We start from the raw sequence: 16,403 nt of genomic DNA on the forward strand, positions 1-16,403 counted from the left end.
AAAATCAGTGGAGTTTCAAATTTATTTATTTTGTTTGTAATTCATATTTCAGCTGTTTGATTTCTTGTTCCTTTGATTCAAGTTTCTGCTTTAATTCTTCACATTCATTTCTTTTAAAGTTCAATTTTTCAAATAGCTTTGATTCTTCAATTTCCATGGCCTCCATTTCATTTAATAATATTTGTATTTTATGCTCATAAAAATATTGATTTGCCATACCAATCGTAAATGATCTTCGTTTGTTTTTGGACATTTGTAGTAATTTAAGTTTCCTTTCGAGATCTTGCTTATCCTTATTGGATTGAATCAATTCATATTCTGCTATTTGTTTGCCTTGTCTCCATGTCTCGTAAAACTCTCTTTCAATCAAAAGTTGTTGTTTTAACCTTAGATTTTCTTGGTGAATTAATTGAACTAAATCAAAATCGATTACTTCTTCCGTATTGTCTTCTTCAATTGATGTACGTGGCCTATTCATAACAATGGCTCCATTCGCTTTGATCGCAGGCTGAAATATTTTTATTTCATTGTGTTTGTGATTAAATAACTGATCCAATTTCATAGTAAAAGCAGTGAGGAAAAAAAAAAAAGAGAAAGCAACACAAATGCTATTTAAATATAAATAAATGATCGACTATGAAACTTGTAAATTATGTTTAATCAGCTTTTCTCCTTGTTTCATTGTAACATTAAACTGTATCAATGTATACTTTCTCCTTTATTTAATCCCGAGAATACAATAGGGTCTATAATGCAAAGGAGACAGGGAATATGTGTTCAAGTTTATATAATAAAATAGCCTGAAATAACACAATATTCAGTTATATTAACTGCTTTATTAACAATAGCTCATCTTTCGTAAGCAAGATGAAGGATAATAACTTATATAAACTTGTTAGTGTCAACAGCACGGAAAAGTGGGATAATGACCGCATAGGACGTTACACTGAACTACAAAGTATCAGTTGACATCAGGCATATAAGGAGGGTAAGCTTGTTTTGAATGATTTCTTGATTATAAAGGAGAGATGGTTTCAGTCATCTCCTCTCTTCTTTTATTCCCTCCATAAACTGCAATAAAGAACAAAAATGGGAATGTGCACAGACATAATCGCAGGGAGATTACTTGTGTTGGAGTATCATTATTTCTACAATAATTACAATTGTAACGCGCTGCTTAATTATGCTCTATTGAACTATAGTAATATCAGAACTCTTATAAACAAATGAATATATTTAACAATAAGGTTCATAGCTCTCGTTTGTCAGTAGCTCTTTTTTTGTAAGACCTGTTAGCAGTAAGTTTTCTTGTATCGGGGTAACACGAGAAACAGTTCACCATTTTTTTTGTATGCATACAGGATCACTTAGGAACCATTTTATTTTTGGTATAAAACACATGAATCTTAATACTGAGTTTTTCTCTTATTAAGTTTAGACCTACTTTATAAATTGTAGCATAATAAAAGCAATAGAATAGAATTGTCAGTGAGACATTATAAAGCGCTTTTTAACAAAAATTGAATGTGCCATGTGGAAACAAAAAGCAAATATAACTCTTCTTTTGATCATTTTCAATAAACATCTCTTGGCTGTACTACCTAATAATACGCTCAGATCAATGAAAGTATAATCATTTATTTTATTATATTAAAGAATGTCCTGTAAATATATCTAATTGGGTACCAGCCAAAATAACTCTTGGCCCTTATGTCGGCCTTTGAACTGAATTGTATAAGGTGTGTAACCTGCCCTCCTCTTCTCTCTCTCTTTTTTTTTTTTTTTTTCTTTTCTCTCTTTCTACTCTTTTTTTTTTTATTGACCCATGACTTCACATGAGATTAGACAAAAGTCTAATCAGCAATACGATCGCTGGATTGCACTTGGTTTATTTATCTTAGCTATTCCTGTTCGATTCAAAAATATTTCTTTTCCTTCACAAGTCGTGTAAGTCACCTTTTGATGTGTGTTATTCTGTGTTTTGACACTTGCTAGTTTTGATGAAGTTCATTTTGGTAAATATGCTGCTTATTATATTCAGCAAAGTTTCTTTTTTGATGTTCATCCACCAGTAAAGTACAATGAAAAAAAAAAAAAACAAAAGAGAAAAAATTGGGTTGACATATGTATAGTTGGCAAAATTATTGATTGCTTTTGTTGGTTGGTTATCTGGATTTGATGGAAACTTTGATTTTACCTCTATTGGAATGTAAGGGTTACAGCATACATAGCCAAACAATGTTTTAATTGTATTTCTATTAGGGAATATCCTGAAAATGTGCCTTATGTACAAATGCGTGCTCTTGGTGCATTTTTTGGTACCCTCGTTGTACCAATTGCTTATATGACCATTAGAGACTGTGGACATTCTAATTTGGCTGCCCTTATTGCTGCATTGTCTCTCTGTTTTGGTAAAATCAATTCATTTTTCTTTTATCTTTGTTAACAAATAGATAGAAAATGGGCTGATTGCAAACAATCGCTTGATCCTGTTGGATGCAACGCTTTTATTTTTTACTGCATTTACTGTATTTGCTTATAATCGATTTTACAATGCAAGGCAAGTATAATGCTTTAGATTGAAAGAGGACTTTGTGCTTATAACCTGGATATAGGTCATTTAGTGGAGGTTGGTGGACATGGTTACTGCTAACTGGTATCGGTATTGGCTGTAGCTTTTCAAGTAAATGGGTTGGCTTATTTACCATGGCAACCATTGGTTTATCTACTATAAAGCAATTGTGGCAATTATTGGGCAATCTTCATGTCACAAAGGTAACAAGCAGATACAAGAGTAAGAAAATAACTAAATTGGATTCGTGTAGGCTCAATATGCCTCTCATTTCATTTATCGTTTCTTTGGCCTCTTTATTGTACCTATCATTGTATACATAGCTACTTTTTATATTCACTTTGCCATCTTGACAAAGCCAGGCGCCGGCGATACTTTCATGACGATCGAAATGCAAAATGAATTAAAGGGCCTTCAGCCTGCGGGGGTACCTCTTCGTAAAGTATCACTGACTCTCAATGTTCACAATTGCTCATCTTTTTTTTTGTAGCTATTGTTTATGGATCTCTCATCACTTTACGACATCTCGATAGTGTCAACGGATACCTTCATTCTCACAAAGCATTTTATCCAGAGGGCTCTCAGCAGCAGCAAATCACACTTTATCCTTTTAGAGATGATAACAATTGGTGGAGAATACTGAAAGCAAACGAGACGGAGCAAAAGTTAATTGAGGATCTTATGGCAAATGATAACAAGACACCATTACAATATGTACGTAATGGGGATCTTGTTCGACTTGAACATGTTGAAACTGCACCTCGTAAGCTACACAGTCATGATGAGCCTGCTCCTATTACAGAAACAACCTATCATAAAGAAGTCAGGTAAAGAGAAACAGCAGTGATTTCTTTAGTATCTTTGTATAATAATGCTGTTTCTATAAAGTGGTTATGGGTTTCCTGATCATGAAGGTGATTCAAACGATTTTTGGAAAGTTGAAATTGAAGATGACGGCCAATTACTTGAGGCACGTACAAGTCGGTTCCGTTTATATCACCCTAATCAGTTATGTCGACTTTATTCAAACCTAGCGCGTTTACCCGCTTGGGGATTCAATCAGCATGAAGTGTCTTGTATGTTTGAAGGAAAAAAGCCAAGGACCATGTGGATGATTGATGAACATGCAAATGATTTATGTAAATACTTTTTATTTATTTAGGCAAACTGACTCATTTTTTTAATAGTACCAAAGGATATACCCAAGATTTCTGAACATCGACCTACTTTTTTTGAAAAATTCCTCTATTTACAAAAGAAAATGTGGACTGTCAATCAAGGTTTGACTGAACGCCACCCCTATGAATCCCGTCCGTCCGCATGGCCTGTCCTTTTATCGGGTATCTCCTTCTGGACAGGCGACAAGGGTCAAATCTTTCTTTTGGGTCACCCTCTCATCTATTGGGTCTCGACTGTGAGCGTGTTCAATTTGGTGATCCTCATGAGCTTCTTTGCTTTACGAGACAAGCGAGGCTTTCATGATCATTTCTCAGGCCTTCGATCATTTTATGAGCGCTCAGCTGGGTTTTTTGCTGCTGCGTGGGCTTTGCATTACTTGCCTTTCTATTTTATGGAACGACAACTTTTTTTACATCATTATATGCCAGCTCTTTATTTTTCTATCTTGACCATGAGTATTGGTTTAGACATGATCACGCGTAGGCTGATTAAGGCCAAGCCCTTGGTCTTGACTGTCCTTGTGGTCGCTATTGTTTATACATATTTTGTGTATGCTCCTCTTACTTATGGTGGACCTTGGGATATTGAAAAGTGTGAAGATGCAAGACTTTTGGAGACCTGGGTATGGGGTTGTGATAAATATTCTAGTCTGTCTCCTGTCTATGTTGATCCAATAAATGAAGAGGAAGAAGGACATTGGCCAGAGGCAGCAGCAGAACTTGAGGAAGCAGAGGAAGAAGTAGAGGAAGATTGGCCTGTTATAGAGACATCGGTTGAAGAAACGGAGGAAGAAGAGGATTGGTCAAAGCCAACGCTGACTGAAGAAGAGGAAGAAGAAGAAGAAGATTTTGAAACGGCAACTTATGAAGAAGAAGACGTGCCTACAGAGGCACCTGATATTCCAGAACCAGAATCAGACTTTGTAGATGGTACAGAACTCGTTGCAGGCGCCGATGAAGATGAAGACGATGAGTGGCCAATGACAGTGTTCGGAATGGATCCTGAAGCAGAGGATAATGATACACCAGTTGAGATAAAGGATATTCCCATTACTAAGCACGTAGAATTGTAAATAGTTGATCATAACAAATAAAACAAAAAGCTTTCTTCATTGTTCTTATATATCATCAAAATGACACCTTTTTCTGAATACAAAAACGGCTTGAACGATAAGCTTTCAGGTAAAATTGTAAGAGTGAACTCAAACCACGCAGCTAAAAATTTGAGCACTTTCCTAAATTGTAAAGAGTGATCCTAATGCAAGTCTGACAGGCGGACTTTTTTCAAAGGACCCCTTCCCCTCTAATTTTTTTTTTTTTTCATTCACATTGTCACAGTACAAATAACGCAATGGCCGAACCAATTGCTAGAAAGTTACTTGTTGTAGGTGGCACTGGGCTCCTTGGTAAGCCTAAAGCTAAGTTTAAATAATTTTTTTTGAACGCTTTCAATAGGACTCAACGTTTGTAAGATTGCTGCACAAAAAGGTTGGGAAACTGTCAGTTTGAGGTAGACATAAAAAAAAAATAGTGATTTGATCTTTAATCTGTTTTCTATAAAGTCGTAACGGAGAACCAGCTATTTTTCAGCAAAGAGGAAAGCCTGAATGGGCTGAAAAGGTAAAGTGCATTCTTGTCTCGATTTATAAGAGAATATATTAAACCCAAGTGCAGGTTCAGTGGGCTTCTGGTAATTCACTTGATCCTGATAGTTACAAAAACGTATTGTTGGGAGTGACGGATGTGGTTCACAGTGTGGGTATCCTGTTGGAAAGAGATTATAAAGATATTGCTCAATCTGCATCACTTTGTGAAGCAGTAGACAAGTTACCTCGTTTATTGTTGAATGACCATGGTAATCCTCTTGATCCAAAATACGAAAATGGCTCTAGACCCACTTATGAGATGATGAATAGAGATACAGGTACAGAACAAATAGCACATCTTTTTTTAACTCTGTGTTTATGCATTTGATAATAGCTATCACTGTTGCCAATGAAGTTGCAAAGCTACCTTCAATAAAGTCATTTGTATATATATCTGCATCTCAAGTGTTACCATTCATTGATCCTCGCTATTATACGACAAAGAGAGAGGCTGAAACTCATTTGTTTAGAACCGGAAAATTTAAAACGATTGCTTTGCGTCCAGGTAAGCAAATGCATAATTTGGTTGTTTCACTATTTACTTATCCATGCTAGGCTTAATGTATAATACCAGTAGACCTGCTCTTGCTCCTGTTGTAGATGCATTGAAGTTTGTGAATGCCATTACCAAACCTTTTAAAAAGGACATAGCAAGTTTACCAGGTGGAAAAATAATAACGACAGCTCCTTTAGGTACAGAGCAGGTAGCTAGAGCGGCTATTGCTTCTATCGAAGCCTCAGAGCATGGCATATTTGATGTGGAGGATATAGAAAGACTAAGTTATAGCTTTTCATAAAAAATAAATAAATTCATTTCAATTATTGCTCGTGTTTTTTTTTATTCGTGGTTAACAGAGTTACCATTGTATGTTGGTCTCTTTTCATTTTCACTATCAGATTCATCTTTATCATGTATCGTACTTACGCGAGTAGCAAATGTATTACGTCTATGAGATAAGTTGAGTGTGAGGCTTTTGTTGAGTGTGTCTCTGACTTACTTTTTTCCTTTATCTGCTATTCCTGTCGATTTCCCACTGTCAACAGAGGAAGATGAATTACCGAGTCGATGACCGCCTCGATGATTACGAACAAATGGCTCTTGTTGTGTTGCTGTAGGCTGTCGAACAGGGTTATACCCATTTCTTGGAAACAGAGCTTCCAATAATCCATGAAAAAAGTTGATGAGACTTATGAGGAGGGCATACACATAATCAAAACCTGACTGCACAGCACTGAACAGGCCTGATTGACCGTTGCTAGGCTGATTTAATGAACCTGATGTTGAGACATGATTGGGTTTCATGATAATCGTTGCACTTGGACAAAGGTCTAGATCGCGAAGAGTAGTATGATCGTCTGCTTCTGTAAATAAGCGAGTTGGGAATTGTGATGAAAGTTTGTAGCTCTTGTTACTGTCCGTCCTGTTCTATATGTAGTAAAAACTTTAACTTTTGCTCTCTCAACAAGACTCTTTTACTTACTTGCTGAATCCAGTCCTTTAAAGTGGCCAACGTATCAGATGCTGGGTAAATGATCAGTTACTAAAAAAAGGGCATATGATAGTCAAATTACCTTCAAATTGATGACGAAGGTTTGTTCCATCCAATAAACGAATATTTAAATTGCTAAACTCATAGCCCTGTCTTTTTGTAGTGCTATTTTGAATATCAATGAGCCATAGAATAGCAATAGGAAAGAATGATTTAATATACCTCATTTCATTATCTCGTTGGCTACTAGATGAAGCAGAAGCAGCAAGCTCTTGTCGTTCTTTATTTGCCTTTCTCTGAGCCATCTTCTCCTCACGATCTCTTGCAATCTGTTCACGTACTTTTCGTTTATGCTCTTCAGCTTCTTTTCGTTCTTTCTTCATCTTTTCCAAATATATTTGATTTTCTTTGTCTTTCTTCATCTGTTGTGCTTCTTGTATCATCTTTGCTTCATTTCTGCGTTTTATTTCTTTTTCTTTTGTTTCCTGTTTTGTTTATTTAGTTTTCATAATTCATTTATGAACAAAAAAAAACTACCATCTTTTCACGTTCTTCACGCTGTTTACGCGCTTCTTCTAAGCGCTTTTGCAATCTGTTGTTGTTATTAACCTCTTGAACAAAAAAAAAAAGCTCTATGCGCATACTTACTCGGCCTTTTTGGCAGCTATGGCTTCAGCATTGCTAGCATCAGCTCTATTACTTTCAGTTGTAACATCGTTTTCAACTGTAGCGTTGATTGTACTTGAGGTTTGCAAAGATGGACTAGTGCTTGAAGTAGCGTGTTGCTGTTCAAAAGGATGTGTCGAGTTATAAACAGTTTTTATTTTATCCAATAATTCTTGCTTTGTAATAGTCTCAGTATCAAAGTCTTTAATTGTTCCTTGTTTGATAAAATACAAAATGGGGACAGTTTGTATTGGATCTATAATAGAGTCGTAAGAATAGTCTATAGATAATGCCGTATAATTTGACTTACAAAGTTGACCAAACAAGGCAGCGTTCTCTGAACCTTTTTCCATTCGTAATGCGATGGCATGGTTTTCAATGCATTGCGCAATTTCTTCATCATCAAAGGTATCGTTTAGAATTTTACTTTTATCGGAATCATCTAAAACGTTTGTAAGCTTTATTGTTTCAACTATACGACGTATTCTCGATATTTAACCATAAATATACACAAGAAACACGAGATTTCTTTGGGTGACTAAAGAAACAGCTTCATGAACAGGTCCTGTAAACCAAATTTTATCAGACATTATGCGAAAAAAAGGGGGTTGAAAAACATAATCTCAGTTTTTGTAAAAAGGAAAATTGTATGTGACTTTAAAAAACATATGATTATTTATTAGAAAAAATATAAAATGAAAAAAAAAAAGGATAAATAAGGCCTAATAAAATGCTAGTTAATAAGACAATATTTATATAAATTGCTATTTCATTTAGTTTCGCTCAGGTTATGGTGGTTCATATCATCAAAGGACAATTCTGCGTGGTGCATGAACATTCTTTCATCAGGGCGAACATTGAGAAAAAAAAATAAAAATAAAAAATAACTTACCATTAATAAACCATTGTTTGAAAGAACAAGAAAAGGTAAGGATTTGCTTTGAAGCCTTTTTATCCTTGAATAGAAAAAAAAATTTTTGTGTTGTATAAACCGTCACTAAAAATATCAACTCAGACGACAATTTCTTGGGATAAATCTAAATGACCGACGATGAATGCTAGCCACAGGGAAAAAATGAAGACTTAGAACTGCATCATCGAAGACATTACGAATAGCATCAATCTCTGTTGGACTGCAATCGATAATGATCTTCTTTAGCTTCAAATTGAAGGTAAACTTCAACCAAGTCAGTCATTGATCCAACGTGGATAGCACTTCACGATCCGTAATGAAAAAGCAGACCGGAACACCCTTATTGGTAATAGGGCTTCTAACAACAATTGTAAAGAGGTAGTTATTCTCAGCGGGATTATTTAAGGACTTGCAGGTCTTGTGTGTTGAATCAATATACCACTCTTCTGCTTCTTCGAGGAACTACAAAAATATCAGTGTCTTTTAATTAGTATTATTTTCGGCTGTGAATAACTAGGGCATACCTTTTTTTGCCAAGGGGAAGCCCAAGATAAAAGAAAGGGTCCATTCTCATGGAAACGAAGCAACGAAAAGAATCCTTCTTGCTTAAGTGTATCGACGCAAAGCTTGATACTTTCCTTGTCGTTACTAATCTTTTTAGTCAGATATACAATGCGTGCATCAATCAAGTTCTTGACATCTTTGTACTTTACAAATAATGCAGCAGGCATAGCGCTGAAGCGAGTATTGTTCTCAAGCTAAAAGTAAAGTATTTAGACCACATTAATTTAAGGCATCTTCTTAGAGGAGCTTGCTGTTACCTGATCTAATCGAGATTCATCAAGTCTCAGAAGATTCTTGATCTGTTTCCAATCAAGATCACGATCAACGTGCTTCTTGATCCACTCTCTGACCTCAACAGGAAGACGAGCCTTGATCATCTCTTGGATATTAGCAGGATCATGTCCAATATGTTGTCATTGATACGGAGCCCTGATGGATTCGTCAGTCATAGCATATTTCAGGAGCTTTGCAGTGCATCTAATCTTGATAGACTCTTTTGTCTTTTTGAGGCGCCTTCATCTTGCTGTCTTATCCTGGGCTTTCCATAGCGATCTCAGACATAAAAGATTGATTCAAGCTTGAGGGGTTCAATCAAACCTTGACCAATATATTTAGTATTGCCAAGGTAATTTCGCTTTGAATGCTTGATCCAGTTTGCGTGTCTACTGGCAACGTTCTTGAACCAATCAGCAAACAATTCTTCAAATTCAAATCTAAGAGTCACCTCATCTTCAGTATATGAGGGAGAACATCTATTGCTCAAATCATCACTAATGTTGGTGATATTGTTAGTGTTCATATTATCTGTGGTTTTTATCAAGACGCGTTATGAGGGAAATGTGAAAAGTTCTATTCTCTATCATGATTCTGAAAATACTACGGCTGTTTTCAAATATTTGTGGCTAACATTTATCGTTGGTCATTTAGATTTTTCGGTGTATTTTGAAGACATACGGTTAAACTAAACATTTTATTTATAGGCTTAAATGAGCACGCGGCGTTTGAAGACACCATGATTGCGCAAGCCAGATCAAGTGAGATGTAAATGAAGCTAAAAAATCCCTTATGGGAGCAAGGGCAAAAAAGGAAAAAAGAATGTGAATAAATAGTGAGGGAGAGGTCTGTCATAGACATCAGTGTGAGGTTGTCTGACGAAGTTGGCGAACCTTTTTATGTGAAGTAGGTAGTTAGGTTCATAAAGGATGGTACAAGCAGTTGGATGAACATGTTGGGTATTTATCCACAGTCTATACATGATCAAGGATATGTCCTGTGCAGTACTTGTATGGTGGGGCAAGGTCGTACAATGCCAAGTCATCGAGGTCAATAAGGCCAGACTGGACAAAGAAGTTGGCAACAGCATTGTAAACGGGAGTCCTGAATCGTCGGAAGGCGACACAGATTCTATGGAGGAATGCTTTGCGAGCATGTTGTACTTTGTGGTCAATAGGTTCATTGACGAGAGTAGGGTCGCGAATGATTGATGGGTCTAAAGGATCGAAATCGTCACGGACTGTGATGTTGAATTTGCTTAATTGTAAACGGAGCTCAGTTTCATAACCAATGTGGATAAGGAAGCTGACCAAATTTCTATCTGAATAATGAATAACCAGAATTCGACGGGTGTTAATGTGTAATCTGCGGAGGTTGGAGCGTAATTGTTGTAAAGGGAGGCGGTGTCGAATGGGTACATGGATGGGTTTAAAGCCTGTCGGTTTAGCAGGTGAAGAAAATTGCCTGGCAATAGCAGCCAGGCTAGGTTGGGAATTATCGCGTTTAGGCTTAGCAATCTTAGGAAGAGGAATGGAGGCGTTGTTAGGTGATGGGGGACGCTTAGATGAGGAGGGGGGGGGGCTATGAGGGAGGGAGGAAACGGTTGGCGATGTGGTGCGTCTAGATGGAGAAGGTGGGATGTTTGTCATGGAAGGTTTCGAAGCAAGTTGCTTCCGTAAGCAAGCATTCTCTTGTTGTAACTTGCGTATCTCAGCATGGGCTGCAGCTAGAAAATAATAGGTAAGAAAAATAATGTCGGCCAATTGTGACTTCCATTCATGCAATACCTAATGTGGTCAAGCTGATTATTTTCCTTTCCTCTTATTTCTTTTACATTTTCTTTAATAACGTCTGTTAGAGTTATTCAACTACACCGAAAAGCATACCCTTAGAATCGCCATGAAAAGGAGCATCGTTTGAATGCAAGATAATCTTTAAAAATCAAAAAGGAATCAAAGGCGACTCCTGACCAAAATACGTCTTCGTCATTACTAAGCTTCTTTGTAACGAAGATGATAAGCAATTAGTACATAGTAATATGTATGAAAGCATCAACATCAAAAGAGCTTCTACGGAAGCCTTGATATTTTGTAAAGATGTGTCAGATGTAAGTGTAGGCAAAATAGTTCAAGTAGAAAAAAAAAAAAAAAAAAAAAAAAAAGAGCCTGATAACCTCTTGATAGCGTAAGGATGGAAAGTTTGAGCCTGAAAATGAAATTGATGAGAAAATCCAGGCTTGTTGTCTTCATTTTAAAAACAACAACTACAGTATTCAAGACAAGTCAGAAGCTAGCTTCATTCAGAAGTATTTACTGCCATTTTTTAATCAAGTTTTTTTGATGAGTCCTGAAAAAAACATCATTTGTGCAATGTACTTTTGTTTAATTTCTATTTTTATTCGGGCTTACCAATATCTTAATTTTAGGATTGACGGAACTGAAGAAAATGGCACCATCCCTGATTGAAAGCTAGGATATAGACTGAAAAGCAAGAATATATTTGTTTTTTTTGTCAAAGTGAAACGTCCTGGCCAGCCAAGCAAATATCAAGCTGAAAGTGATTACGTAAAGCTCATGAAGGAAATGAAAGAAAGTGTCGATGGGCAAATTGATTTGGGTTTTGATAATCCAATTTCTTTCGGCTTGCTAGTGGAGGGTATTTTATAATATTCTGACAAAAGATGTGCTTCATATTCAACATTTATAACCATAGGGTTTAATTGTACAGTATATATGATGACAATTAAAGAAGATGGCATTTATATGCCTATTAGGATAAAGAAATTTTGGTTAGTGGAAGAGCTAGAAAATGCAGTAAATATTCCAGCAATAATAGAAAGTTTGTTGTTTGTGAAGGTAAATAAGCGACAACACAAAAATTAGAACATCACTAATACTATTTTCTTTTACAGGAGAGATTAGCGAAGGTTAATCAAGAGTTTAAAAATAGAAGTAGAGAAAAGCCATTAAAAAACAATCATTTTACACTAAATTTGAATAAACTCATATTATATGCATTCCCTCATCATTATGGTTTTTATTTATTTATTTATTTTTATTGTCAAAAATATTCAATAAATATGTCAAGAGATGTAGTTGACGAAAGTGAAAAACAGGATGCCTTGAAAACCATCAAAGATAAAAATTAGCTTAAAACTTTTTCAACCCTATAGGATTCCTATATACAGAATTATCTGAAACCACCCGAATAATGCATTGACAGTACAAGCTAGGAACAGGCTAAAGAAATAATTAGAAACAGCAATGGTCTATTCTATCAAATTGATTATAAATCTATCCTAATTTTTTATCCGTATCAAGTCTATGAATACTCTCGCTTTTTTCATGTAGAATCAATTGAATAAGCTTAGTTATTTGAATTAAGAGATACCAAGTTCTAACAGTATTTCTTTATCTTTATTGTCCTGTTTCTATTCTATTTGAAACCCCTCTTTTCCTGAACAGAATTAAAAAACTGTTTCAGCGCTCCGACTATAATCATTTTACAAGTTTTAATGAACAAATATCAGAAAAGTAATATTGTATTATATACAAAAGCTAGCAATTTCATATGATGGATGAATTGTATTATATCATTTACTGTACCATTCATAACAATGGCATATACAAGAAGAAAGCTGAAACAGTTTTTTAACTCACTGTACTGCAGCACAAGTATTAGAGATCTTAATGAAAACGGTAGCCGTCAGGCAAAAAAAAAAAAAAAAAAAAAAAAAAAGAAAAAAAAAATGTTAGACATATGATTTGAGCATATTGGCGATCTTGAACTTTTGTGGCCAATTTGTTTACAGCTAGAACATTTGTCATTTGGATCTCTTTTATTATTCCTTGAAGGGCTTTTTGGTAATCTTTTGTCATCTTTAATACTTGTTACATTTCTTGCCTGAAGCCCCAACTTTTGAATACGTACTCTTATTCAATAATGTGTGTGTATTCTTTTTTATATCATCGTTGGAGGCGACATGATTGTTGTCGTCCCTTGTTTTTTGATGATACCATGCATGTACAGAAAACCTCTCATCTTTTTTATCTGCCTTGGTCTTCCCTATCCCTTTACTGTACGTATCTTTTTACGAGAAGGCTTGATTCGTGTGTTTTGATCTATAAAAAGATGAGCGATAACATGAAGAAAGAATAGATACAAAATACCCACTTTTATATTTCTTAAATGAGACTGTTCAATTCCAATAACCCCAATCATCAGTGGATATTGAATAATGAACCCAATACTCAAACATACTGCTTCCCACTTGAAAGTAATATAAATCGGGACTTTTTTTTAAAAAAATCGAAATGATTGTCTGAAATAGGATAGAAAACAAGTGATTTTGAATTCTTATTTGTCCAAAAAAAAAAATCTTGCTTTGAAAAATTCAAAAACTGTTTGATTCTCATAGGTAAGCTGAGAAGATCGGTTACTGAATCAAACTTTCCTTTTTTGTGTTATCAAATAGAGTTTAATTTATTTTTTTTTCCATGAGATTCTACTTTAAAGAGACTCAGGTGTGATTGACAAAAGCTGTTGACAGGAAGCAATGTAGAGTTGCAAAAGGGGAGGGGGGGGGAGTCATTTTTTGCGTTTCTTCTTTTTTCTAAAATAAAGTAGGAAGCGAGGGCCAGTGCCGATGGATATCACAGGAAAATGTAGGAAGAGGGGTTCTGATTTATAAATTCAATGGACAGAAATCATGCTCACTATGTTAAATAGGTAAGATGGCTAACGAAAGAACCAGTCCAACGTCTTACCTTGATCTATATGCGATTTCAAACTCGTTCTCTTTCTTTTCTTTTGATTCGTCTTTTTCGATGGCTTCTTTTTCTTTTCTTCGATTCTGACCACAGGCGGTTTCTTCAAACAGCTTTTAAGCTCGACCGTCGCAGGGGATCTTTCAACAGCATGTGTCGTTCTCGAGCCAGCAACACTTTTTTGTATTTCTACAATGATATCCTCGCTCAGCATGTCTTCATTCAAAGTTTTGCGTTGCCATTCTTCTCGTTTCACTCTCTTTTCTGCGTCTCGACATTCTTCAAAGGTTGGTAAAAAGTAAACAACGTTATGTGTCAAATCAAAACTGACTCGACGAGTAGAAGGAAACTAATAAAAGAAGTCAATTGAAACTATTTTTTTTAAGAAAAAAAAATTTACAGTTGAATTGGATTTTGTAGTAAGGTTGAGCATAAAATGAAAAAGAAGTGAAAAAGATGAAAAAAAAGTGGACACATGTCATTTCTATTTATACTCTTCACTGTATTTCAAGTAGTCGCAATGCGAATGGGCAATATTTTAAACTGAGATGCGATCCATAAAACCTCAAAAGGCGGTCTTTATGATTTTCATTGTCGGTTTTTTTGACTTCAAAGACGGCTCTGCTTTTTTTTTTGATAAAAAGTACGTCTTTCTTCTACAGAGAGGGTCAAGGAAATATCTTTTGTCGAAAAGAAAAATGATACTGTGGGTTCGAAACAAGATGTGAGACCATTTCATTTAGAAATAATAGTCAATAATGAACGTTTCTGTGATTTTTAGGGGGACCCAAGCAATGGCTGAGGATAGAAAGGAGGATACAAGAAACTGCCCCATCCTGCAAAGAAAGGATCTCGCAGAGAGTACGCCCAGTGAGCAAAAAGCCTATTTTCTGTTCATCACGTCAAATGATCAGAAAATGATACGTGTGCTGTCAAGGTGACCCAATGCTCTTGACCGTAGGAAGAAGGTGAGGGTACCGATCCCATTCATAGAACCCTTCGAAAGACAGCCAGAGATGGGATGAAGAAGCCCAAAACGAGCCACTGGTCAGTACAAAAATACCCACAAGGAGACGTTCTTGATACATCGCTCTCAGACTGGACACGAGAGGACGGGCAGACGTCTTGCTGGGTCAGGCGAGATGAAAGTGAATCGATAGCACTCGGATGGGTTCGATTCTGTCGTACTTGGCCATTTCCTTCACGCCGAGTGAGAGGACGCAAGCGGCGCCTAAATCCTTGGGCTGTAGATCGTATCTGGCATGGGATGCTCTAGATCCTAAAGCATCCGCACACATCCTATTGTTAACCTCGGACCCTAAGCCATCTCACGCTATGCCAAGACGTATGGAACAGGCTCTTTTTCTTGTCCCTTACTCAGCAAACAGGTTCTCTTGTTTGACTTTTTGGTTGTATCCATCGAGAGACTACTCCATCTGTTTTACATGGCTTAAACACCCCTCACATCAGCTCTCAAACGGGATGCGTTGTCGGGTTGATCTAGCTGGGCTTGGACCAGCGGGGTGAGGAGGATGCTCAGACTGAAGTCGACCATGGCATCCTTCGAATCACACGCTCGATCTTGACGAATGTCTTTGCCAACTGTAGTACGTCACCACCATCATCAAAGAACAACACGGTCGGTGGAGAGGAGGATGCCCATTTTTAACGACTCTCGTGCAACACCCCAATGCATGTTATTTTTGTAGTGTGAAAAAAAGTTCTGTTTCAAACCAGTCACTTGCCATTGGCATGCCTGATGACTCGACGAGGCAACGCTTGGCTGGAATAAAAAGGACGGCAGAGGGAATGGTTGAGAAAAAACATGGTCAGAAGGGTCTGGTGAATCAGACGATGGGACACTCGATCGAATCTACCGTCAGATGAATGGGGATGCCAAATGTCTAAGAGAAGAATCCATATCGCCAGGCTGCTTGTATTACCTCTTTTAAACATCCTGTCTTCACTTTGAGATCTGGTTCTGTGAGTTGAATGATCCACTCCCTCTCTGGCTTGATAACACATCTAGTTTTTTTTTATAGCAAGAGACCACTCTTTTTTTTTTTTTTTTTTTTTTTTTTTTTTTTTTTTTTTTGCAAAAATGAAAAATCAGGTTGGAACAAAGTCAATACATTGGCTTCCAAAGTATTACCAATAGGACGACAGACAGACGGATCCATTTTGATGGTTTTGTTTGTAGTATCTACAGTCGTGATATGTACAGTTGGGATTGTGATGGATCCTATCTATCGTATAGAAAAGTAAGATAGCTGTCGTCTCCAGTGTTGATCAAGGGAGCATCGTGTTTCCATACCACATCCTCATTCATCCATCT

The 16,403-nt window shown here is 36.4% G+C and overlaps 7 protein-coding genes across 7 annotated transcripts; 3 read left to right on the forward strand and 4 right to left on the reverse strand.

Moving 5' to 3' along the window:
* Positions 1–1,825: 1,825 nt before the first annotated feature.
* Positions 1,826–5,881, forward strand: RO3G_07144 (uncharacterized protein; the record flags this gene model as incomplete). The annotated part of the gene is made up of 16 exons (XM_067661734.1): positions 1,826–1,947; positions 1,996–2,071; positions 2,133–2,209; positions 2,263–2,411; positions 2,458–2,491; positions 2,616–2,794; positions 2,896–3,009; positions 3,063–3,399; positions 3,461–3,711; positions 3,760–4,811; positions 4,854–4,992; positions 5,139–5,172; positions 5,313–5,370; positions 5,425–5,674; positions 5,731–5,780; positions 5,867–5,881. The coding sequence occupies 16 exons, from the start codon at positions 1,826–1,828 to the stop codon at positions 5,879–5,881; spliced, it is 2,937 nt and encodes a 978-aa protein (XP_067517835.1).
* Positions 5,882–6,234: 353 nt separating this feature from the next.
* On the reverse strand, positions 6,235–8,142 carry RO3G_07145 (uncharacterized protein; the record flags this gene model as incomplete). The annotated part of the gene is made up of 8 exons (XM_067661735.1): positions 6,235–6,343; positions 6,395–6,822; positions 6,878–6,918; positions 6,969–7,051; positions 7,109–7,342; positions 7,535–7,808; positions 7,863–7,994; positions 8,052–8,142. 8 exons carry the CDS (start codon positions 8,140–8,142, stop codon positions 6,235–6,237), a joined length of 1,392 nt encoding a protein of 463 aa, XP_067517836.1.
* Positions 8,143–8,744: 602 nt separating this feature from the next.
* On the reverse strand, positions 8,745–9,406 carry RO3G_07146 (uncharacterized protein; the record flags this gene model as incomplete). Its single annotated transcript, XM_067661736.1, has 3 exons — positions 8,745–8,927; positions 8,990–9,223; positions 9,287–9,406. The coding sequence occupies 3 exons, from the start codon at positions 9,404–9,406 to the stop codon at positions 8,745–8,747; spliced, it is 537 nt and encodes a 178-aa protein (XP_067517837.1).
* An 870-nt stretch (positions 9,407–10,276) lies between these two features.
* RO3G_07147 (uncharacterized protein) lies at positions 10,277–10,951 on the reverse strand (the record flags this gene model as incomplete). Its single annotated transcript, XM_067661737.1, has 1 exon — positions 10,277–10,951. One exon carries the CDS (start codon positions 10,949–10,951, stop codon positions 10,277–10,279), a length of 675 nt encoding a protein of 224 aa, XP_067517838.1.
* Positions 10,952–11,340: 389 nt separating this feature from the next.
* RO3G_07148 (uncharacterized protein) lies at positions 11,341–11,767 on the forward strand (the record flags this gene model as incomplete). The annotated part of the gene is made up of 3 exons (XM_067661738.1): positions 11,341–11,409; positions 11,486–11,607; positions 11,728–11,767. The coding sequence occupies 3 exons, from the start codon at positions 11,341–11,343 to the stop codon at positions 11,765–11,767; spliced, it is 231 nt and encodes a 76-aa protein (XP_067517839.1).
* A 2,227-nt stretch (positions 11,768–13,994) lies between these two features.
* Positions 13,995–14,501, reverse strand: RO3G_07149 (uncharacterized protein; the record flags this gene model as incomplete). The annotated part of the gene is made up of 3 exons (XM_067661739.1): positions 13,995–14,017; positions 14,069–14,417; positions 14,469–14,501. The coding sequence occupies 3 exons, from the start codon at positions 14,499–14,501 to the stop codon at positions 13,995–13,997; spliced, it is 405 nt and encodes a 134-aa protein (XP_067517840.1).
* Positions 14,502–14,862: 361 nt separating this feature from the next.
* Positions 14,863–15,344, forward strand: RO3G_07150 (uncharacterized protein; the record flags this gene model as incomplete). The annotated part of the gene is made up of 2 exons (XM_067661740.1): positions 14,863–15,005; positions 15,062–15,344. The coding sequence occupies 2 exons, from the start codon at positions 14,863–14,865 to the stop codon at positions 15,342–15,344; spliced, it is 426 nt and encodes a 141-aa protein (XP_067517841.1).
* Positions 15,345–16,403: the final 1,059 nt, after the last annotated feature.

Source organism: Rhizopus delemar, genomic scaffold (genome assembly GCF_000149305.1).
Source record: "Rhizopus delemar RA 99-880 supercont3.5 genomic scaffold, whole genome shotgun sequence".
In the NCBI taxonomy this organism is placed as follows: domain Eukaryota; kingdom Fungi; phylum Mucoromycota; class Mucoromycetes; order Mucorales; family Rhizopodaceae; genus Rhizopus; species Rhizopus delemar.